The sequence below is a fragment of the Pocillopora verrucosa genome, chromosome 6 (assembly GCF_036669915.1).
Source record: "Pocillopora verrucosa isolate sample1 chromosome 6, ASM3666991v2, whole genome shotgun sequence".
NCBI classification, from domain to species: Eukaryota; Metazoa; Cnidaria; class Anthozoa; order Scleractinia; family Pocilloporidae; genus Pocillopora; species Pocillopora verrucosa.
Genome location: NC_089317.1, coordinates 5,970,142 through 5,989,145, shown reverse-complemented (window position 1 = coordinate 5,989,145; position 19,004 = coordinate 5,970,142). Strand labels below are relative to the sequence as shown.

General features: G+C 37.2%; 1 protein-coding gene across 4 annotated transcripts; it reads right to left on the bottom strand.

The window, feature by feature from the left end:
- Window positions 1-3,239: 3,239 nt before the first annotated feature.
- On the bottom strand, window positions 3,240-16,662 carry LOC131777433 (neural cell adhesion molecule 1-like). 4 transcript variants are annotated; one of them, XM_066168147.1, is made up of 12 exons: window positions 16,544-16,662; window positions 14,356-14,694; window positions 13,438-13,704; window positions 12,826-12,906; window positions 12,287-12,319; window positions 12,032-12,064; window positions 11,776-11,808; window positions 11,519-11,551; window positions 11,329-11,361; window positions 4,664-7,555; window positions 3,625-3,900; window positions 3,240-3,386 (listed from the first exon to the last, which is right to left on the bottom strand). In XM_066168147.1, the coding sequence occupies exons 1-10, from the start codon at window positions 16,602-16,604 to the stop codon at window positions 7,311-7,313; spliced, it is 1,158 nt and encodes a 385-aa protein (XP_066024244.1). In that variant the 5' UTR covers window positions 16,605-16,662; the 3' UTR covers window positions 3,240-3,386; window positions 3,625-3,900; window positions 4,664-7,310. The 4 variants fall into 4 exon arrangements, with proteins under 4 accessions (XP_066024244.1, XP_066024245.1, XP_066024242.1 ...); XM_066168148.1 differs by lacking the exon at window positions 12,032-12,064; XM_066168145.1 differs by lacking the exons at window positions 3,240-3,386; window positions 3,625-3,900; window positions 4,664-7,555 and adding an exon at window positions 7,581-10,177.
- Window positions 16,663-19,004: the final 2,342 nt, after the last annotated feature.

Genomic DNA, 19,004 nt, shown 5'->3' with positions numbered 1-19,004 from the left:
TGATGCTTTTGAGCAACAGTACAAGAGAAAGTTTACTTGTGATTAATTGTTATACAGTAAATGGTTTGAACCCGGGGGGTAACATGTAATATATATATATAAGAAGTCTGTGTATTATTTTTTCCGTTCTACAGTGCTCAATACCTTTACGGAGTGATAATAATTCGGGTCGGCGAATGATGAGTAATTTTTCTTCAAGGGTCCAGATATGCTTGCTGAGTTCGGTAGAATTTCTACATCCTTGCGATGTAATGCTCGATGCGTTTGCAGAGCGTGGTATATCTGAAAAGTTGAACTAAGCAATAAGACAACTTTTCTTTCACAGAAAAGTTATGTCTTATTGATTAGTTCAACCTTCAGATATATTTATATATATATATATATTTTCCGTTTTACAGTGCTCGATACGTAGGAGTAGAGCGCGAAATATGTTGCGCTTGTGGAAAAAAACTGAGAGACTATACTTTCATCCCTACATGCCTGTTTCGTGACAGTTCATACTTCAATTGCTATGCAGTCACGTTTTGTTTCTGTGGTGGCATAAAGACACGAGCTAATTATTATCTTTACTATCTTTACCATTATTATTATCATTATTGTTATCATTATAACCATCATTCCAATTAAAACTATGTCAAATATCTCCAACGTGATTGTTTCTCATCAGCCCGATTTTAATAAGAGTAGGAACTGGACTTTGGACAGGATGCGTCATGTGCATGTGCTGTTGTTGTGCATTTCGGAGTTTTCTATTGATTTTATTGAAGACGTAGAGCCGTTGGCTAGTTTTTGTCCTAAAAATCTTTCTCGTGGTCGTGCGATTCTTTTAATAACTCTTACCTCAGCCCCTGACTTGACCTGACCTGGGTCTCCGAGGATGCTTTTCAGTCTGATTACCACTACCTTTTATAGCTATCGCTATTATTTTTGTTACTTTCAATACTGTCATAATTGTTAATAGTAATATTTTGTAATGGGTGCTTCATAAAATTACTAAAAACACGGCGCCCTCGCGATTTGTTTGACTGAATCACCATTGATATGCCGCATTTTTCAGTTCATGAATAAAATTTCCCTACTGCTTTATAGCAGTTTACCGACGTACTGTATGACGTATTGATGATAAGAGACACTTTGTTACTAAATTGGTGACTTTTAAAAGAGATAATAGGGAATGTACGAGTAATTAAACCGTAGATTTAAACTAGCGAGAGCAATGCTAACCCAATCTTGGCTGGAATAAGTGATTAATACATGTCTGACAATTCTCTCTGCACTGATTAAAGTATCGAAAAGGCCGCCAAAGAACTTGATGCTTTGACTCGTTTTCAAGTCAAAGACTTACATAACATTGGAGTGGCTTTCTATGGTCAACTTCGATCGCTAGCTCAAATATCTGTTACAATAACACCTGTTAATAATAGCAAAGTGAGTTCTATATCGAGCGTATCGCTTCACTAACATTGGGCAAACTGAAATTTGGAAGTAAAAGTTCAAGCAGTCATGAGCAATGCAAATCACCGGCGAATAAAATAGTATTAGCAGACAAACCATGTCCTTGTTGTGACTTCCCCGGCTGTGAATTAGTATTTATGCCGCCATAGTTATTAGTAACTCAAACATCTGCCGAACAACGTGTAGATTCTGGGGTTTCATAAAACAAACTAAGAGCTCTAATAAACGTACCTTTGGATCTCAATATTGAGCTCGACGGAAAAAAGAAATTTAGAGGAATTATTCCCAAAGAGATGTACATATCACGTTGAAACTCTGCTACAAATTTGAATGAACGTCGATTCAGCGAACAGTTGACGGTCGACCGCAAGTTGAAAAAAAGTGAAATTAATTACTTTGTTAGGTCCAATGGGGAACTGAGGTTAGCATTCACTTCAAAAAAGAAAAAGTCACACAACTTCCTCTTTTATTTGAAGTCAAGGGGCCATTTTATGAGATAAAAGATCAGGAAATGTATTTCTCAGGAACGAATGTTGCATGTTTCACTCATCTATATATCTTTCTATTTATCTCTTTATTAATTCACTTTATAGTGATGATAAAGACACGTGTGTGTCACGGTCGTGGTTCTATTGACCTATTCATGTCATAATTATCTTCAGACAAGAAGCTGACAAGGTTTTTGTATGTTTTCTATTGAAGCAGAGATTATTTAACAGGAAATCGTCATGCTCAATCAATTCATCTGTTCGTTTAATTGGTTAACAGGGTTAGGGTTATGTTTGCACGAGCATTTGGCCCGATCACGTTCGGCTGCTAACTCTCATTAACATTCTACCCATGAGAAAATCATGATGTCAATTTGTTTTATTAAGCAGTTACCTTTCAAGGATTGAGTACAACAGAGTAGCTGTGTTTGTCCTCCCACGAGTATACAGAAAGTTTACCCCATTAGTGCCAGGTTATCCAACTGACAGTCCAAACATGACTTTGGTATGTCTCTTCCACAAATTACTTGCTCAACGTAATTAAGATGTGTCTTGCTCAAGTGAGGATTTTAAATCACTTCAACCTGGTTTGCTACTGTTGTAAGATATTAAATGGTGCCTCCATTCTCCGAAAAGCCCCTATAATTCACAAGAATTGTTTGCACGATGGAATTTACCAAAGTTATCCTGAAAAAAAAAACGTTATGGTGTTGGAAAAACAGAGAGAAGAAATAGGATGGAAATTCCAAAAAAAACGCATACTTGGTGCACCTTAACTTCGCACCATGGTGAAAGGTGGAGCAAGTCTTCAACAATATAAAATAATAGCGACATTGGAGTCTACATATCATTTTCAGAAAAGTAAATTATTGGAGGTTTTTAGTTGTATCACGAGGAAATTTATTTGTTTTGTATTAAAGTAATACTGCTTTGGCAGTCGATTTTCTCAATATTTTCCCCTTTAACAGTTCGGGCTATAACCATTTCTGGATATCGGTTTCGAGCTTTGCGATTGGGTGAGATCAAAACCAAAACAAAGCAAATTTGGCCGAGAGGAACTAGAAGCAAGAAGAACCTGTTTTTTTTTTTTTGTTTTTGTTTTTGTTTTTTTTGTTTTTTTTTTTGTTTTTGTTTTTGTTTTTTTTTGTGGCGGCCATGTTGTAATGCGGTAGTACACCGAAACAAAATTTGCTGCTAAAGACTGAAAGTAAGATACAATTAAAAATATTCATTTATTTCAAATATTCAAAATGCATTTCCTCGACATTCTCGCATTCTGGAAGAGTACAACGGATTCTTTCCAGTACAAATTCTTTGTAACGCTGTGGTCCTTTCACCAAGAGTGTCGCAGGAATAAAAGCTCCTCCGCCAGCCTGTTTGTATCTGGAGAACTTCTGAGAAGAGCTCGGCCTCAATGTTACTGTCACTTCTCCGTTGACTTCCCTGTTTCGGGTTACAAGAAAAACAATGAAATAAAGTTGAACCAAATAACGCGCACTGATAACAACAGGGACGAGAGAGGTGTGAGATAGCGGAATCGGGATAATTTCGTTTCTCTCCAGTATAGATCGAGGAAAGACAATATCTTGCTTCTCTCCGATTTCTAAATAGGCATGTATCAATTTCAGTCCATCAAGGCTTTACCAAAAAGTAACAGTAAAGCAAGAAAACAGTAACTAACCCTTCAATCCTGCTTATTTTGTCACATCAGAGCAAACCATGCAGCGGTATGTTTAGGAAGTGCTGAACCCTGCCGTTATGCTGCCCTTTGACATCTTCTAAAGTGTATGTCTTTCTCTGCGATTTTCTGAAAATCTGGACTTCTCGTAGAGCCTCTGGAATGCGTTACATTTCTCGTGGAAGAAGACAAGCCAGTGCGTGCAGTCACGTGTTGTCGTCTTCACTTTGAAGAAAATGCGGTGTTCCACGTGGAACTTTGATCTTGAAATGATGATACCTGGAAAATAAACGCCAATAAACACATGAGTGGGATAAAATAAAAGCAAGTAGTCATAATCTATTTTAAGACGAATATACATAATCGAATTTAATGCAAAAGAATCTTACAAGGTATTTTGCGCGCTATTGATCGATTCGCGGGAGAATCTAGGTCTCTGGACACTACAAATTCGGTCCTATAGCTTTTAGTCAGCATAAATATATCCTTTACATTTACTCTTTGATTTGAACACTATGTTTAGAACTTTGTATAGGTCCATCACTGCAAAATGTGAAAGCACGTGCGGTGTCTTTAAACGAGTTTCGCAATTATAGTCAAGTCCCTCGTGGTTGTAGACGAAAATTTCACTTTCATCAGTTCGTGAAGTTAAACCACAACCTTTGTTTCCGGAATGCTGTCAATAGAGACACTTCGGCAAGGCTTTCCACCAATGTGATTTTTTTTTATTTTCATCTTCATGCCGCTCTTATCGCACATTTCCCGGACACGATACCTGAAGATGTGAGAGCCCAGTGAACAAATAGCTCTTTGTTTTATGTTTGCCCGAAAGAGAACTTACTCGCTGGTTAACCACGTTTATGTGTAAGATCCGTGATTTCCTGGAATTATTTTTTAGTGTGCATCCGCGAACTCTATATAGAAATCGCTTGCACCCCGAGCGAATTGAGGATGGATGAATCTTTCTGCTGTCAAGATCGAAATTGCTTCGAAATTTCATCCAGAGCTCCGATTTAAAAGATTCTTTGTTTGCAGCACTGACCTTGGTCCACGGCAGATTTGTGCCACAAAGACGACAAAGTGTCTCGAGATATTTAATGTGTTCATCCATGCCATTGGCCTGATCTGAAATTCACAATGTAGCCTTATATTATAAAGATCCGATAAATAATTGTCCTTTTCAACATCCGTGCACTCAAGCAAAAACTTCGTGCACTCGATTGGAATTTTGACAAATTGGAAGCAAATGTATTCTAGTTTTTTTAAAGATTTTTTATAGGAATTAAAAAAATGTTGCATACCTGAAAACCTCAACTAAAGAGAGGCTATTCCTCGATCGAACCCTTCGCAACATGCACCTCCACCCGACTTTTCATCTGAATTTTTCTGTCTCGTCATCGCTACCGCCATCAATTATTTGCTTGTTGTATGTAATTGCTTGTCTTCTGTAATTTTGCAAGGTTTCATGGGATATGACAAGGAAACAAAGTCGCTAGGGCTCGAAGAAAGCAATGAATGAGTTTCCTCGAGGTCCCACTACGACATCCATATTCATGACGTCATCAAGTATCCAGAAATGGTTATGACCCGGACTGTTTAAAATTTATTGGAAGCGACGGATCTTCCCTCCGTTCCCTTGAAAACAATGATCCTCCCCCCTTTTTTGAGCAAACAAGCATTAATATTCAGGTGGCGAAAACAGCTGAGAATCCTCTGTTTGACACAGCGTGAACCCTCCCTCCCTTTAAAAATCCTGGTTACGCCCCGTAAGAGCAAGTGATTAGTGGCCAAAGAAGCAAAAGTTTCCAAGTCGGCGACTAGGATATTTTAACTTAACTTGATCAATTACTTAAATTTTCCTTCCATCTACATTGGAAGGGTAGTGAAAACCACACGTTTGTATCACCGTGATATTTTAAGGTCAAGCCTGCTCTAGGGCCCCAAAAAGTCAATATGTACACCTCATTCAATGGCTTAACATATAATACGCGCAGATATTTTGCGAGCTGTGTGGTATTTTTCCGAGCCCGTAGGAGCGAGGAAAAATACGAGCAATGAGCTAAATTTCAGCTTGCATTATTTGCTAAACCATTGAAGAAAGGATGTCTTTTGGCTTCTAGGTTTCAAAACTTCGTATGGTCTAATCTGAGCATCGTGCTGATCGCACAAGGAACCCGCAAAAGAACAAAACAACGCATAAGAAATCATTTATGTGTTCCCGATGACATTAAAAAAATCCTTGTGGGCTTCGAAGCTTGTTTCTGAGAAAATTATGTATAAAAAACTGAAAAGGAAATTAAAGATCGAGCGGACCGTTTCTGTTCGTATTGTTGCCCTGTTCCATAGTGTAATACTGTAACTAAACTGAGGGCCTAGGCGTCGCACAGGTTGGAGGGTCGTTGAATTGATATCAACACATAAATTAACAGACGTACGAACCAATATAACTTATTCCACTAGTGCTCGATAACTTAAAGCTAAACTACAAACAAAAGGCAAATTTAAGCGACACGGAATTACCAACGCCGCGAACGATAGTTGCATTACAAAAAATACACAAACGCAAGATAAAACTAACAATGATCAAGATACAACTTAAACGAAATGAAACTAAGGAATACAAAGTCATGCTTACTGATTTTCATCTCTGTACGCTTGGGAACAGTGGAAACTTAACGCAGTGAAATTTGCAAAATGGTGACGTTCGATTCGCGACACAACAATGCAATACAGCCACAAAGTACGAGGTTCAAAAATATGACCTGAAACCGTCACTAATATCTAATTTTATGTACAGTTATAAACATACATACATCCCGTACAGGCCTGAATTTTTTTCAGGCCTTATTTTCACTACTGCCTAAGTAGTGCACATCACTGCGAAGATCACTTTCATTCATGTCTTTATCCGCAATTCAAATATATGACCTTCATATATTCTTAATCGTCTATACATACATATGTCTACCATGGCATTTTTGCGCTTTCCATTGTCCCAATATGGTGAATTGACATATTCGTGGAAAAAAAGATGTTTAGATTCTCAGTACATCATTGTGTCTCTGCTCCGCCCCTTACTTTGGACTATGTTCTAGGTTACATTCAGTTCTTTCAATATTGATCCGTGAACTAAAACTATCCCAATCTACGCCCTTTACGCGCCTTTAATATTGATTACAGAGTCGGCTTTGCGCAGTCTCTGCGTCAACGCATGCTTACGGAACATGGAATTTGTTTTTTACGCAAAAATGAAGAAGAGTAAAGTGGCCATTTCATGCTGCGTTATAATATTATTTTTATTACTTTGCAGGCCGTATCAGCAGTCGGTAGTTGGTTTTTTGTATAATTCATATACAAACTTTCTCACGATAATTGTTCTGAAAATCCATATTTAGAATTTCATTGATATGTAAGTGCAATTTCCTAACGTTTCAATTTCGTCAAAATAGTAAAAACCATGCACAAAACCATGATCGGTTTGTTTTTATTGCAAATATTCAACAAGAATATTAAAAATCCGTTGCAGAAACATAACCATAACTAACAACAGCGGAAACGTCCTGACTTAAATATGACGGAAACATGACTTTAAATTTCCGTTCCGGAAACATGACGGAAACTTGATAGAATCGCCAAGACTTAGTATAACACGTTTCCGCAAAACGTAAATGTAGCGGAAACATGAAGCTCTATGAAGCTCTCTGAAACTCTATGTTTCCCTCCTGTGTTTGGGCATGTTCATCGCCATCGCCACTGCTAGCGTTAAAGGCACGATTACGAACAGGTGGAATTTCCATTCTATTGACACAATCTTGGATGCTCTTGATTTTTACATACAGACACAAAACCAAACAAATAGTGACTATATCAAAAAATATGAGAAGTGCAGGATAAATCCAGGTTGACCAGATGAAGACTGCCCCATCTTCCTTTCCTAAGAACGAACAGTTATTTTTTCTTTTCGGTCATGAATTGTTATACAAATTACATGCACTAAGTAACACTATGGATCACAGAAACCATCCAACACAGTGCACGTTACATGTTAACGTTTTGTGTGAGTAGGGAAGGATCATGTGGGTTCTATTCGTGTGGGATTTTATCGGGAAAATTTTTTTTCGTATAGTTGGACACCAACAGAAAAATTCAGCTTGTAACAGAAGTTCACGATTTTTCTCCAGACGATCCTAAAAGCTGTTATTGATTGAAGTATCTGTTACATAAATCGCTATGGCCATATTTTCCTTGTGTGTAAGGATGAATTAACCTTAATTTTTATGCGAAATGGTATCATGGGGAAGAAAAGAGTAATACTGGTGAAAAATGAACAGTTGAATAGAAAACCAGAGCAGTTGAAACATCTGAAATCAGTTGTACTAATTAAATTCGTAAAGATATCGATCGAGTTTTCGCCTGTTTCTTTCTTTTCTACAGGATAAAAAAGTTAACATACAAACAAAGAAAACAATTACACCATTCTTTCTGGTCATGTGCACAGATGTCAGAAGGGAGTTAAACATAAAATGTGGAAATATTCATTACCATACAGAGTGTCACCTACGTATGAACACGATAAAGAGGTTGTCAAAGCATCATGCAACGCCTAAAAAGAAAGTTTCACGTAAACCGAGAGTATCCAATTAAAAAACAACAGAAGACTCTTCTCCTCTTTCACTGAGGACAGAGTCTTCGATCTTCCTTTCAAATTTTCCTCTTCTCCTCCACATATCTTAACCGTCTTCAGTGTTATCAAGATAAATAAAAGAAATTTAAATGGAACAACAATATATGCAAAAAAACTGCTTGATTGGAAATAGAAGCATAAAAGGCTTTTTTATTTCTCTTGAAAAAGATGCAGATGTAATCATTGGAGGAATAAGACAAAAAAAAATTGGGGTGTTCCATTATTTTATTTTTTAAAATGTTTTTTATTTTGCCATTTTGTATTTATGATACATCAGTAGAAATAAAAATGGAATAACATATACATTAATATGATATAGCTGAAGATTTATCATGAGGCGAGGAAACCCGTGGGGAAACAAAGCGGCTTATGCGAGCTACAGGCTCCTCATATTTTAAAAAAGTGAGATATCAGTTTTATGGAGTGATCTAGGTACAAAAAGAAAAAGAAAGAAAGAAAAAGAAAAAAAATGATAGTAAAAAATAAATAAATAAAGAAGAATAAGAGGGAGTTAACTTTGGATTAATGTTTGCAATTTAGACTTAAACAGGGAAAGTGTGCCAACGTCTTGGATCTCCATATTCAGAGAATTGAAAAATTTAGGTCCTTGCAAACATAGCGCAAACTGTCCGATGTTTGTTCTGTAAGGGGTACGTACAAGGAATTGTATTGTCTGATGTAATAGCAATGATTGCTACTCGAAAACGAAAATTATATTTTAAGAGCATCGGGAAGACGGCTTATCTTGAACAAAAATATGATCTTTCCTATTTGAAATCGATGTATATTGTATAGCTTAAGAATTTTTAACTGCTCAGTATAGGCGTTAAAAGAGTACTTTTTGATATAACTCGTTCCACCTTTTTCTAGAACAGGACGATACGTTTCAAGGTGGATGGATAAGTGGAACCCCATACCGTAATGCAATAAAGTAAGTGGGGATAAACAAGATTATTGTACAGGGTACATATAGTTAAGGTTGTTAAGCAGAGAGTAGCTTTGTAGATTATGCTAATATATTTTAAAACTTTCCCAGCGATATTAGCAATGTGCAGTTTCCATGAAAAATTTCCGTCAAGGATAACACCTAAAAAATATAGCCTCTTTAACTTGGTCAATAGTACATTAGTGAATCTCTAGTATAATGTTAAGATTTTCCCTCCTCTGTCTTGGTTTGAAAACCATGAAATTTGATTTAATCATATTTATCGAAAGTTTATTGGCTCTGCACCAGTATGTTAAGTTAGATAATTCTTTTTCAAGGTTTTCTCTATAAAATTCAAATTTTTATGAGGGGAAAAGATCTTTGTACCATTAGCACAAAGAATGAAGTCTAAAACCTTTGAGACATCACACATATCATTGATGTGGATTAGAAAGAGCAGAGGACTAAGAATGGAACCCTGAGGGACAACACACTTGATCTTTGAATAGGATAAATGAAATCCATTTAACTGAACAAAACGTTGTCGATTGTTTAAGTAGTCTTTAAGCCAGTTAGATGCAACACCGCGAATGCCATAGAGAAGAAGCTTATCGAGTAAAATGTGATGGTTCACAGTTGTTTAGACAAATCAATGATTATACCCACTGTTATCTCATCATTATCAATAGCAGAAGGAATTTTGTCATATAAAAGTGCTAGGGCATATTCAATGGAATGCTGTTTGCGAAAACTGAATTGATTATCAAATAGTATCTTATATTTACTCAAATAATCAATAATGATATCGTAGACAAGTTTTTCTAAAATTTTAGAGAAAGAGGGCAGAAAAGAAATAGGTCTGTAATTTGAAAATAATGACCTATCACTAGTTTTAAACAATGATGCGACACGAGCAATCTTTAGCTCTGCTGGGAAAACTCCAGAACCTAGCGATTTAAATTAAAAATATGAATCAAAGTACTGCAAATTAAAGTAATAGTTTCTTTGATAAGACTTGTGGAAATATTATCGAAGCCTGTAGCTTTCCCAGAGCGCAAAGTATTACAAATACTGACTACTTCATGCTCAGAAATTTCATTAAAATATAAAGAATCAATAAAATCCACGGAGTGAAAGTGACGGTGCAATTTATGAGATGCGGGAATATTCCTTGCTAGACTGGGACTAATATTTGTGAGGTATATATAAAACTGCTCAGCAGTTTGTCTAGGATCTGAGAAGTCTATGTTGTCAAATTTTTAAATTTAGAAAACTTCGAAACCGACATTGCCGTCGTTGTTTAAAAATAACGACGGCAATGTCGGTTTCGAAGTTTTTTTTGTTCAGGTCCTCATTGAGCAGCCTCCAGGTGCATTTTACATTACTTTTTGCCTCTTCCATCCTCTTAGCGTAATATTGACATTTAGCTGTTCGTAAAGAGTGACTGAGTTTATTCTTACAGCACTTATAACGATACTCTCTTTGGGGGATGGGGCCGGGATCAAAAAACGCTTATATAGTACTTTGTTTCCCCGAATTGATTTTAAAAGTGCTTTAGAAAGCCAGAGTTGGATGTTGTGTAGCCTTTGGCCCTAAACATTCCTAAAGGAAAGCATTGGTTAAAAATAGTAGTATGCTTCTCAAGAAAGAATTTCTTATATTACCTCTGTTCTGAGGAGCCTGCATAGCGGTCAACCTGTATGAAGTAGTCACACTGCTTTTCCGCGTTTGTGACCGCTTAACACAGGTTCGACTGTCATTGCTTTTCTATTAGAAGGAGAGGGTATAAGTAGGAATAGGGATGAGGAAGAGTATTGAAATGGAGGAGAGTGAAGAGAAAAGTGGAAGAATGTGGGTATGAAAGGAAAGAAGACAATTCTTAAAGTAAGCAGGTTGCAGATCACATTCTATCAGTGCGTGTGAAATTCCACAAGTGCGGCTTTGAGATATACTAGAGTTGAGTTCGATGATAAACAAATACCACTGATAAAGATTTTGGTCGTGAAAAAAGGATTGATAAAAGTCAATGAGATCTTATATAAGTTTGGGCAAGGTTTAAAATTTGCTCTAAAACTGACATAGAACAAATTGTACTCACCTGATGTCAGCGAAGATGGTGGAGTGTGGATATCTTAGGGTAGAATCAGAGTGGCAAAGTAAATAACTTCTTGATTGTGAAAAAAAGGATCGATAAAAATCAATGCAATGCTATATAAGTTTGGACACAGTTTAAAAATTTGCTCCAAAACTGACATTGCGAAAATTGAAATAGAACAAACTGTACTTACCTGATGTTACTGAAGAGGGTGGAGTTTGGAAATCTAAGGGTAAAAACAGAGTGGTAAAGTGAATCACTGGTATACTTTGCCTGGCTGTTCATATCTTCTAGAGGCCTAAAAATTATGTTTCATGGCAGGGTAGTCCTTAGGTAAAAAAAAAAAGGATTGATAAAAATCAATGCAACACTATATAAGTTTGGACACAGTTTAAAAATTTGCTCCAAAACTGACATTGCGAAAATTGAAATAGAACAAACTGTACTTACCTGATGTTACTGAGGATGGTGGAGTTTGGAAATCTAAGGGTAAAAACAGAGTGGTAAAGTGAATCACTGGTATACTTTGCCTGGCTGTTCATATCTTCTAGAGGCCTAAAAATCATATTTTATGGCAGGGTAGTCCTTAGGTAAAAAAAAGCGGATTGATAAAAATCAATGCAATCCTATATATATTTGGACGCAGTTTAAAAGTTTGCTCCAAAACTGACAATGCGAAAATTGAACTAGAATAAACTGTGCTTACCTAGTGTTAGTGAAGATGGTGGAGTTTGGAAATCTAAGGGTAAAAACAGAATGGCAAAGTAAATCACTGGTATACTTTGCCTGACTTTTCATATCTTATAGAGGCCTAAAAATTATGTTTCATGGCAGGGTAGTCCTTAGGTAAAAAAAAAAGGATTGATAAAAATCAATGCAACACTATATAAGTTTGGATACAGTTTAAAAGTTTGCTCCGAAACTAACATTGAGAATTTGAAATAGAACAAACTGTACTTACCTGATGTTAGTGAAGATGGTGAAGTTTGGAAATCTAAGGGTAGAAACAGAGTGGCAAAGTGAATCACTGGTATACTTTGCCTGGCTGTTCATATCTTATAGAGGCCTAAAAGTTGTATTATATGACAAGGTAGTCCTTCGGTAAATCCAAGCCTTCTGATTAATTAGTGATTGGTTGGGATTCTATATATGATACAGATTGTTTCCACGGAAAGAGTCATAAGCTGTGTAGTTTTTATCTCGAAAGCCGACAATTTAAATAAACAAGTTTGGGCTGAATGTCACACAATAAACTTCTTACTAACCTTACTTGCGCGACTCGTACTAAGGAATATTGGCCCGCTGTCGTTTTTGCACGGACCTCGCCGCACTCGGTCTGTGTACTGCCACGACCCTGGGCCAATATTCCGGGCCAATATTTCCCGGAATATTGGCCCAATATTGAAATATTTAGCGGCAAACAAATGAAAATATGTTTTCGGGGCGAAAAAGCTGAGAGCTCGTTCGTTTCTAGAAAGTTTAAAGAGCGGGAGAGCCTACCTGATGCTGCGGGCGTCGTCACCAGCTGACCCAGATTCGTAGGAAAATTTGGGCGAATAGGTATGAAGCTTTTCTCTAAAACTGCAGGTTTAGATAAAAAAACAAAACAAAACAAAACAAAACAAAACAAAACAGAAGAAAATAAGAGAAAACAAACAAGGAAAGTAAAACAAAAAATGCAAAAAAACAACTCGAAAAACAATAAAAAAATAATAGACCAAAAACAGCAAACTTTCTCTGCGTTTCTCTTTCCTGAACGGCTACATCTACTCTAAAGAAGCTTGCCTATTTATGAATGAAACCAATACCTTCAACATAAACGTCTTTGGTGAAGCTATTATTTCCCAACCGATTATTGGTGAAACAGGTGTAGTTTCCGCCTTTATATAGAGTGACATTTCGGATTATAAGACTTGTTTCTGAATCGACATTCGATGTATTCTGTAAGAGGAGCCCGTTATGGCTCCAAGTTACCCAGGGGTAAGGATAGCCATGCACTTGCGCATCCATATGAAGATCCATTCCTTCAATGACCGGATCATTCGAGGACTACTTACTGACAGGCTATATCTACTCTCACGAAGCTAGCCTAACTACAAATAAAATCAATACCTTCAACATTAACGTTAAAAGTGAGGTTATCGTGTCCAAGCGGATTTTTGGCGTAACAGCTGTAAAGTCCGCCATCAAGTACAGTGACGTTACGCATTTTAAGCTTTGTTTCTGAACCGAAACTCAATGTATTCGGTAAGGGGAGCCCGTTATGGCTCCAAGTTACCCAGGGGTACGGATAGCCCTGCACTTGCACATCCACAGTAAGATCCATTCCTTTAATGACCCGAATCGTTCGACTGCTACTTGATATTAATTTTGGCGGTTCTAAAAAAATCAAAGTTTGCATTCCTTTAGCTAAAAAGGGAAAAGCAAAGCTGCAAAGAAACAGCATCCAAAGTGATACAATTAAATAAACGAAAGCGAGGAGTGGGGATGGCGCATGCGCAGTTGTGAGGACGCTCGCCTCCCATCGCTGTGGCCCCTATTTACTTCCCGGACCTGGCGCCCCTTTCAAAAAGGTCCGGCAGGGTTCAAGGCCCAAAAGCCATTTTTTTTTAACATCAAAATTTAAAGAACAGAGAAGCGTTTTCGGTACACTTACCAGTCCCATTTGTTTCTTTCGCAGACAGTCTTATTGTAAACTTGTTTCAAAACTGTTAAAACTCCCAACGTGAATGGAAACAGAACATTTTACTGAAGGGCACGTTAAGCTACCGGGAACCTCAATAAGCGGTCCCCTGGCGTTACAAGTGGGTTTCTGTTGCTTCACGTCCTTGCTCCGTTTTTTCCTCCGGGTTCTCCAATTATCCTTCCCCCCAGTAAAACAACACTCCAAATTTTATTTCGACCTGGAAACCGTGGACAACAAAAGCCACCACGTGGATTGTCCACTGCCAAATTCTCATTGTTATTAATATAAATACATTATTATTAATTACTATTATCATCTCTATATAACACTTATTTAAACATCACCTCTGGCAATATTGAGGATCGCGGTAAAATTTTCTCTCCCTATCGATCTCACTAAGGCAGAACACTTAAACATTATTCCATCATCCATAGGTAGTGCCTTTTTGATAACTAAGGTTCCGTTGGTGTAAACGTCAAAGTTTTGTTCAAAGACTTCTCTCTCTCTCATAAATTTAACTTGTGCTATCATGACCATTTTTCCGTCATTGGCGCAACTATCTTTCTTAAGATTCGGAGAGCAGCGGTACCAATCGATATGTTTCAACTTTCGTGGATCGGTAGGTACAGAGCACGGCAGCAAGCATCTTTCGTGAATTTTTACAAGAAACTCACGGTCAGCACCTATCGAATAAAGGGTAATATAGTTTTTTTCACTTTCTATTTCAATATCAGAACTTGTAACATCATCCTTATTATATATTATCAGTACCTCCATTTTTATCCGATCTTTTATCAGGGGTGTTCGGTGAGTCTCTTTTTACAAGCTTGCATGTAAGTTACATGCTGACCGATTTTAAGCGTTAGATTTAAATCTGGAATAAATTTTTTAGCTTGTCATTATTTTCATCATTATTGGTATTATTATCACAATCGTCATTATTAGTTGTATCGTTACTTTTATTATTATCATCCTTGTCATTACTGTACTCATCCTTACAATTAAAACTATGTCAAATTTTCTAACGTGATTGTACAGTTTCTCATCAGCCCAATTTTAGCAAGAGTAGGACCAGGACTTTGGACAGTACGCGTCATGTGCACGTGCTGTTGTCGAGCATTTCGGAGTTAACTGTTGTTTTTATTGAAGACGTAAAACCTTAGGCTAGTTTTTGTTTTAAATCTTTCTCGTGGTCGTCCATTGTTTTTAATATAAGAGGCGTGGAATACAAGACTTTGTATAATTTTGGTGGTTCATAGCATAAAGGGAACGATTGTAACAGCGCGTGGCAAAACAAAAGGATCGAAAACATTTATTCAATTCAAAGACGAAGATACCATCGCGAGCCGAGGGTTTTGACTTTGTCCTCATCCAAGCCGCTCCAAATTATCTGTTGTACGGCCAGTGACATCAAGATAGTCTCACCTCATATCTAAATTCATCTCACTTTTCGCTGCAAGGATACCACGACACAATTTGTTAGCAAACGTTTCCTGTGAAACGAACGCGTCGTGCGAAAAAATAACTCAACTAATTGCAGCCATATCTATCATCATGCTACGTCATCCCAATATTATATTTGTTGAGATCATAATTTTTATTATATCATTGACAGAATCAATATGTAATAGTCCTGCAAAAGCCGAAATAGTTGCAAAAAAAACGTCTTGTAAAGGCTAAACAATTTTGATGCGTAGCTTGGCGTTATTTTTTAAATAACTCACTGCTAACTAAAACATATTGAATGTTTTCTACAATCAAAACTTGCAATGACCGAATCATTGAAAGCATCATCTTGCTAACATCTTATTTCCTTCGCTTGCGATTTGTAATCAACGAAGAGAAATTTACAGACTCGTAAAGCGCCTTTTATATTTATATCTCTTTATCATTGGATTTTTATCATAGAGGTGTTTTGACAATGATAAACAAAAGATGGTTCGAGCTGAATGAGCAACCGAAATTTTATACGTATAACAGTGAAAATGAAGAAATATGTTCGGCTTCCTTTTGCGTCATGTAACGAGCGCAAGGACAAAATAAGAGTGCTTGTAAAACCTCAAACCTCGAACCTCAAACCCTTAGATTACACGTTGTGAAGCTCAGACAGAGACTCTAAGGTGAGCTGGGCCATTATTAAGTTGAAAAAATTTGAGATTTCGTAACGAGCAACTTACATTACGCTAACATTGGCTGTGAATTACGTTTTGGTTTTTTTCTCCAATGTAGAATCTCAACATATTAACAATAGCCTCGATATCTCGAAACGCGTAAGTTGTAGTTTTTGTTCATCAATGAATTCTGCACTTATCTCCTTTGATAAGAGAATGAAATACCGAATTTCTGACAACGCCTCTATCCTTAGGATTTCATGTATGCATACATCGATTTGCAGCAAGTTTCTGTTGGCCCTCAGCGATCCATTGGAAAAGTGCAAGCAAGGTATTTGTTTCGCTTGCGGCCGTAGGAGTGCTCTGTGCTCAATGCCATAACTACGATGAATTCAGTCTTCACTAATGCATTACGGCTTACCTGAGCTGAACGCCACTAGAGTAATAAAAATCACAAAGAAAAAGAAAATGTAATGACCCATAGTTGTGCGGTTGAGAGTTGAAACAAAATTTCCCGTTTAGAAAGCGCTTTTTGTATCTTGTCTGTTGTAAGAGAACGCATGCAACAGGCCTGTGCACGTTTGCAACAGGCTTGTGCGCATTTACCCCATCTGATCTTGCGGTTTTACGGTTTTACGAGCTTGTGCGGAAAAAAAATGCAAATTAGCTGGCTCTACAATTTGGTGCAAAGCTGGTCATGGAGTCTCGACGTCACAAGATCAAGTGCGGGTAAAACTGCGAACGTTCACAAGCCTGTTGCATTCGTACTCTTTCGACAGAAAGCGCTTTCTAAAAGGGAAATTTGTTTTCAACTCTCAACCGCACAGCTATGGGTCACTGCATTTTATTTCTCTGTGATCTTAATTACTCTAGTGGCGTTCAGCCACTCAGGTAAGGAGCATACTTTAGTGATGACTGAATGCATTATACTGAGCATAGGGCGCTCCCACGGCTGCAAGCGAAACAAATACCTTACATACACTTTTCCAATGTGTTGCTGAGGACCATCATAAACTTGCAGTAAATCAGTGCCTGTATACAAGAAATCTTATGGATAAACAGGACGAATGCTCTTATTTCGGTTCCTTTAGGCAAAACCAAAAGCATTCTTAACGGTTGATTTAAGCTTTAGGCGTCTTTAATAGTCAACCGAAATATCCAAAAGCTAACAGTTACCTTTCATAAATCTTTAATTGAACATAAGTTGAAGTTTAATAACGCAAATCTTTTAGCATCCTTTAACTGGTCTCTTTCATGGCACAAAAGAGGATTTTTAATTAATATACATTTTATTTAACTTTATGCTAAGAATTAAATGAGTCTCGTTGTTTTGACATCTTTAATTGACGCACTAAAAGTAGTCTTATTGTATTCTGAACTGTCAATAGGAAATGGATTATAAATTAGCCAACACTTGCGTTGGCCAAGAATAGCAATTTTTTTCCATGTGCAGCAGCAAATTTTGTCGAAATATCTGAATTTATGGTGACGGGTTATCATTTTCGCATCTCCTTTAAAGAACGCATGGAGCGCAATGACAAGAAAGGATATGTTTACTGCGTTCATTGTAATGACTTCGTATCACGTTCAACTTTCGAAAGGCATAAGCGAAAACGTAACGAGACGAACTTAACAGATACTTTCGGGGCAACTTCAAACTCCCGTGATCCCGTGATTTCTTTCATGAAATTTCAAGTTCATCTGACGATGAAGGTTAGTTACCTTGAATATGGAAGAGTTACACATATATAAGCTACTATACATTTTTATCTTTACACGAGAACGTAAATGCTATTCAACGTTGCTTGAGGCGATAGACCACTGCCAACTAATTTTTTCTTTTACACCAATTCCCTACAGGACCCACAGATTTTGTTCAGGAAGAGCGTCTGGAAATCGACGCAGAAGAAGATAGTTCTTAGTCAAACGCTGATCAGGTGAGAAAGGAAGAACGCGGAGTTCGTGCATAAACTCATATCTTGTAAATTTTCAAACGGAATACATTGGCCGAGTGGCATAAACTGACCAAGATGTTAAAAAAACAAGCTTGTACTAAACAAACAGGACACTTTTGCAAAAGCTGTGTTATCTACTAATGATTTTGGTTGTTGTTTGATATTGTCGTATAATTAGTTTGTTTGTTGGTTTTTTTCGTTACCATAACCGGAAGAGTACTTTATTGAGAGTTGAAACATTGATTGTCCGTTCTGAAAACTTCCTGTCTTTTGAATAGCAGTTACGTTCTTCCTGTTACGTTTCTGCTCATGCCTTTCGAAAGTTGAGCGTGATACGAAGTCATTAAAGCGAGCGCAGAAAACATGCCTTCTTGTTATTGCCATGAATGTGCTCTTAAAGGAGATGCAAAAATGAAAACCGTCGCTTTCAATACAGATGTTTCGACCCCAGAAAGAATTGTGAGCACGACAAAGTTTGCAGTTGCACGTTGAACAAAATAAGAGCATCTTTAGTGCGTCAATTAAAGATGTCAAAACAGCGAGACTCGTTTAATTCTCACCTTAAAGTTAAATTAAATGTATATTACTTAAAAACCCTATTTTGTGCCAAAAAAGAGACTACTTAAAGGATGCTAAACGAGTTGCGTTATTAAAGTTCACCTAATGTTCAAGTAAAGATTCATGAAAGGTTACTGTTAGCTTTGGATATTTCGGTTGACAATTAAAGACGCCTAAAGCTTAAGTCAACCTTTAAGGATGCTTTAGGTTTTGCCTAAATTTAGGCTAAATTTAAATGAGTCTCACTGTTTTGACATCTTTAAAGGCACTGAAATAAGGGCATTCTTCCTGTGAGAGCCAGCAGACTTACCGGAATCCGAAGCAGCATACTCTTACCACCCAAAACTGTACAAGAGCGACTCCTATATT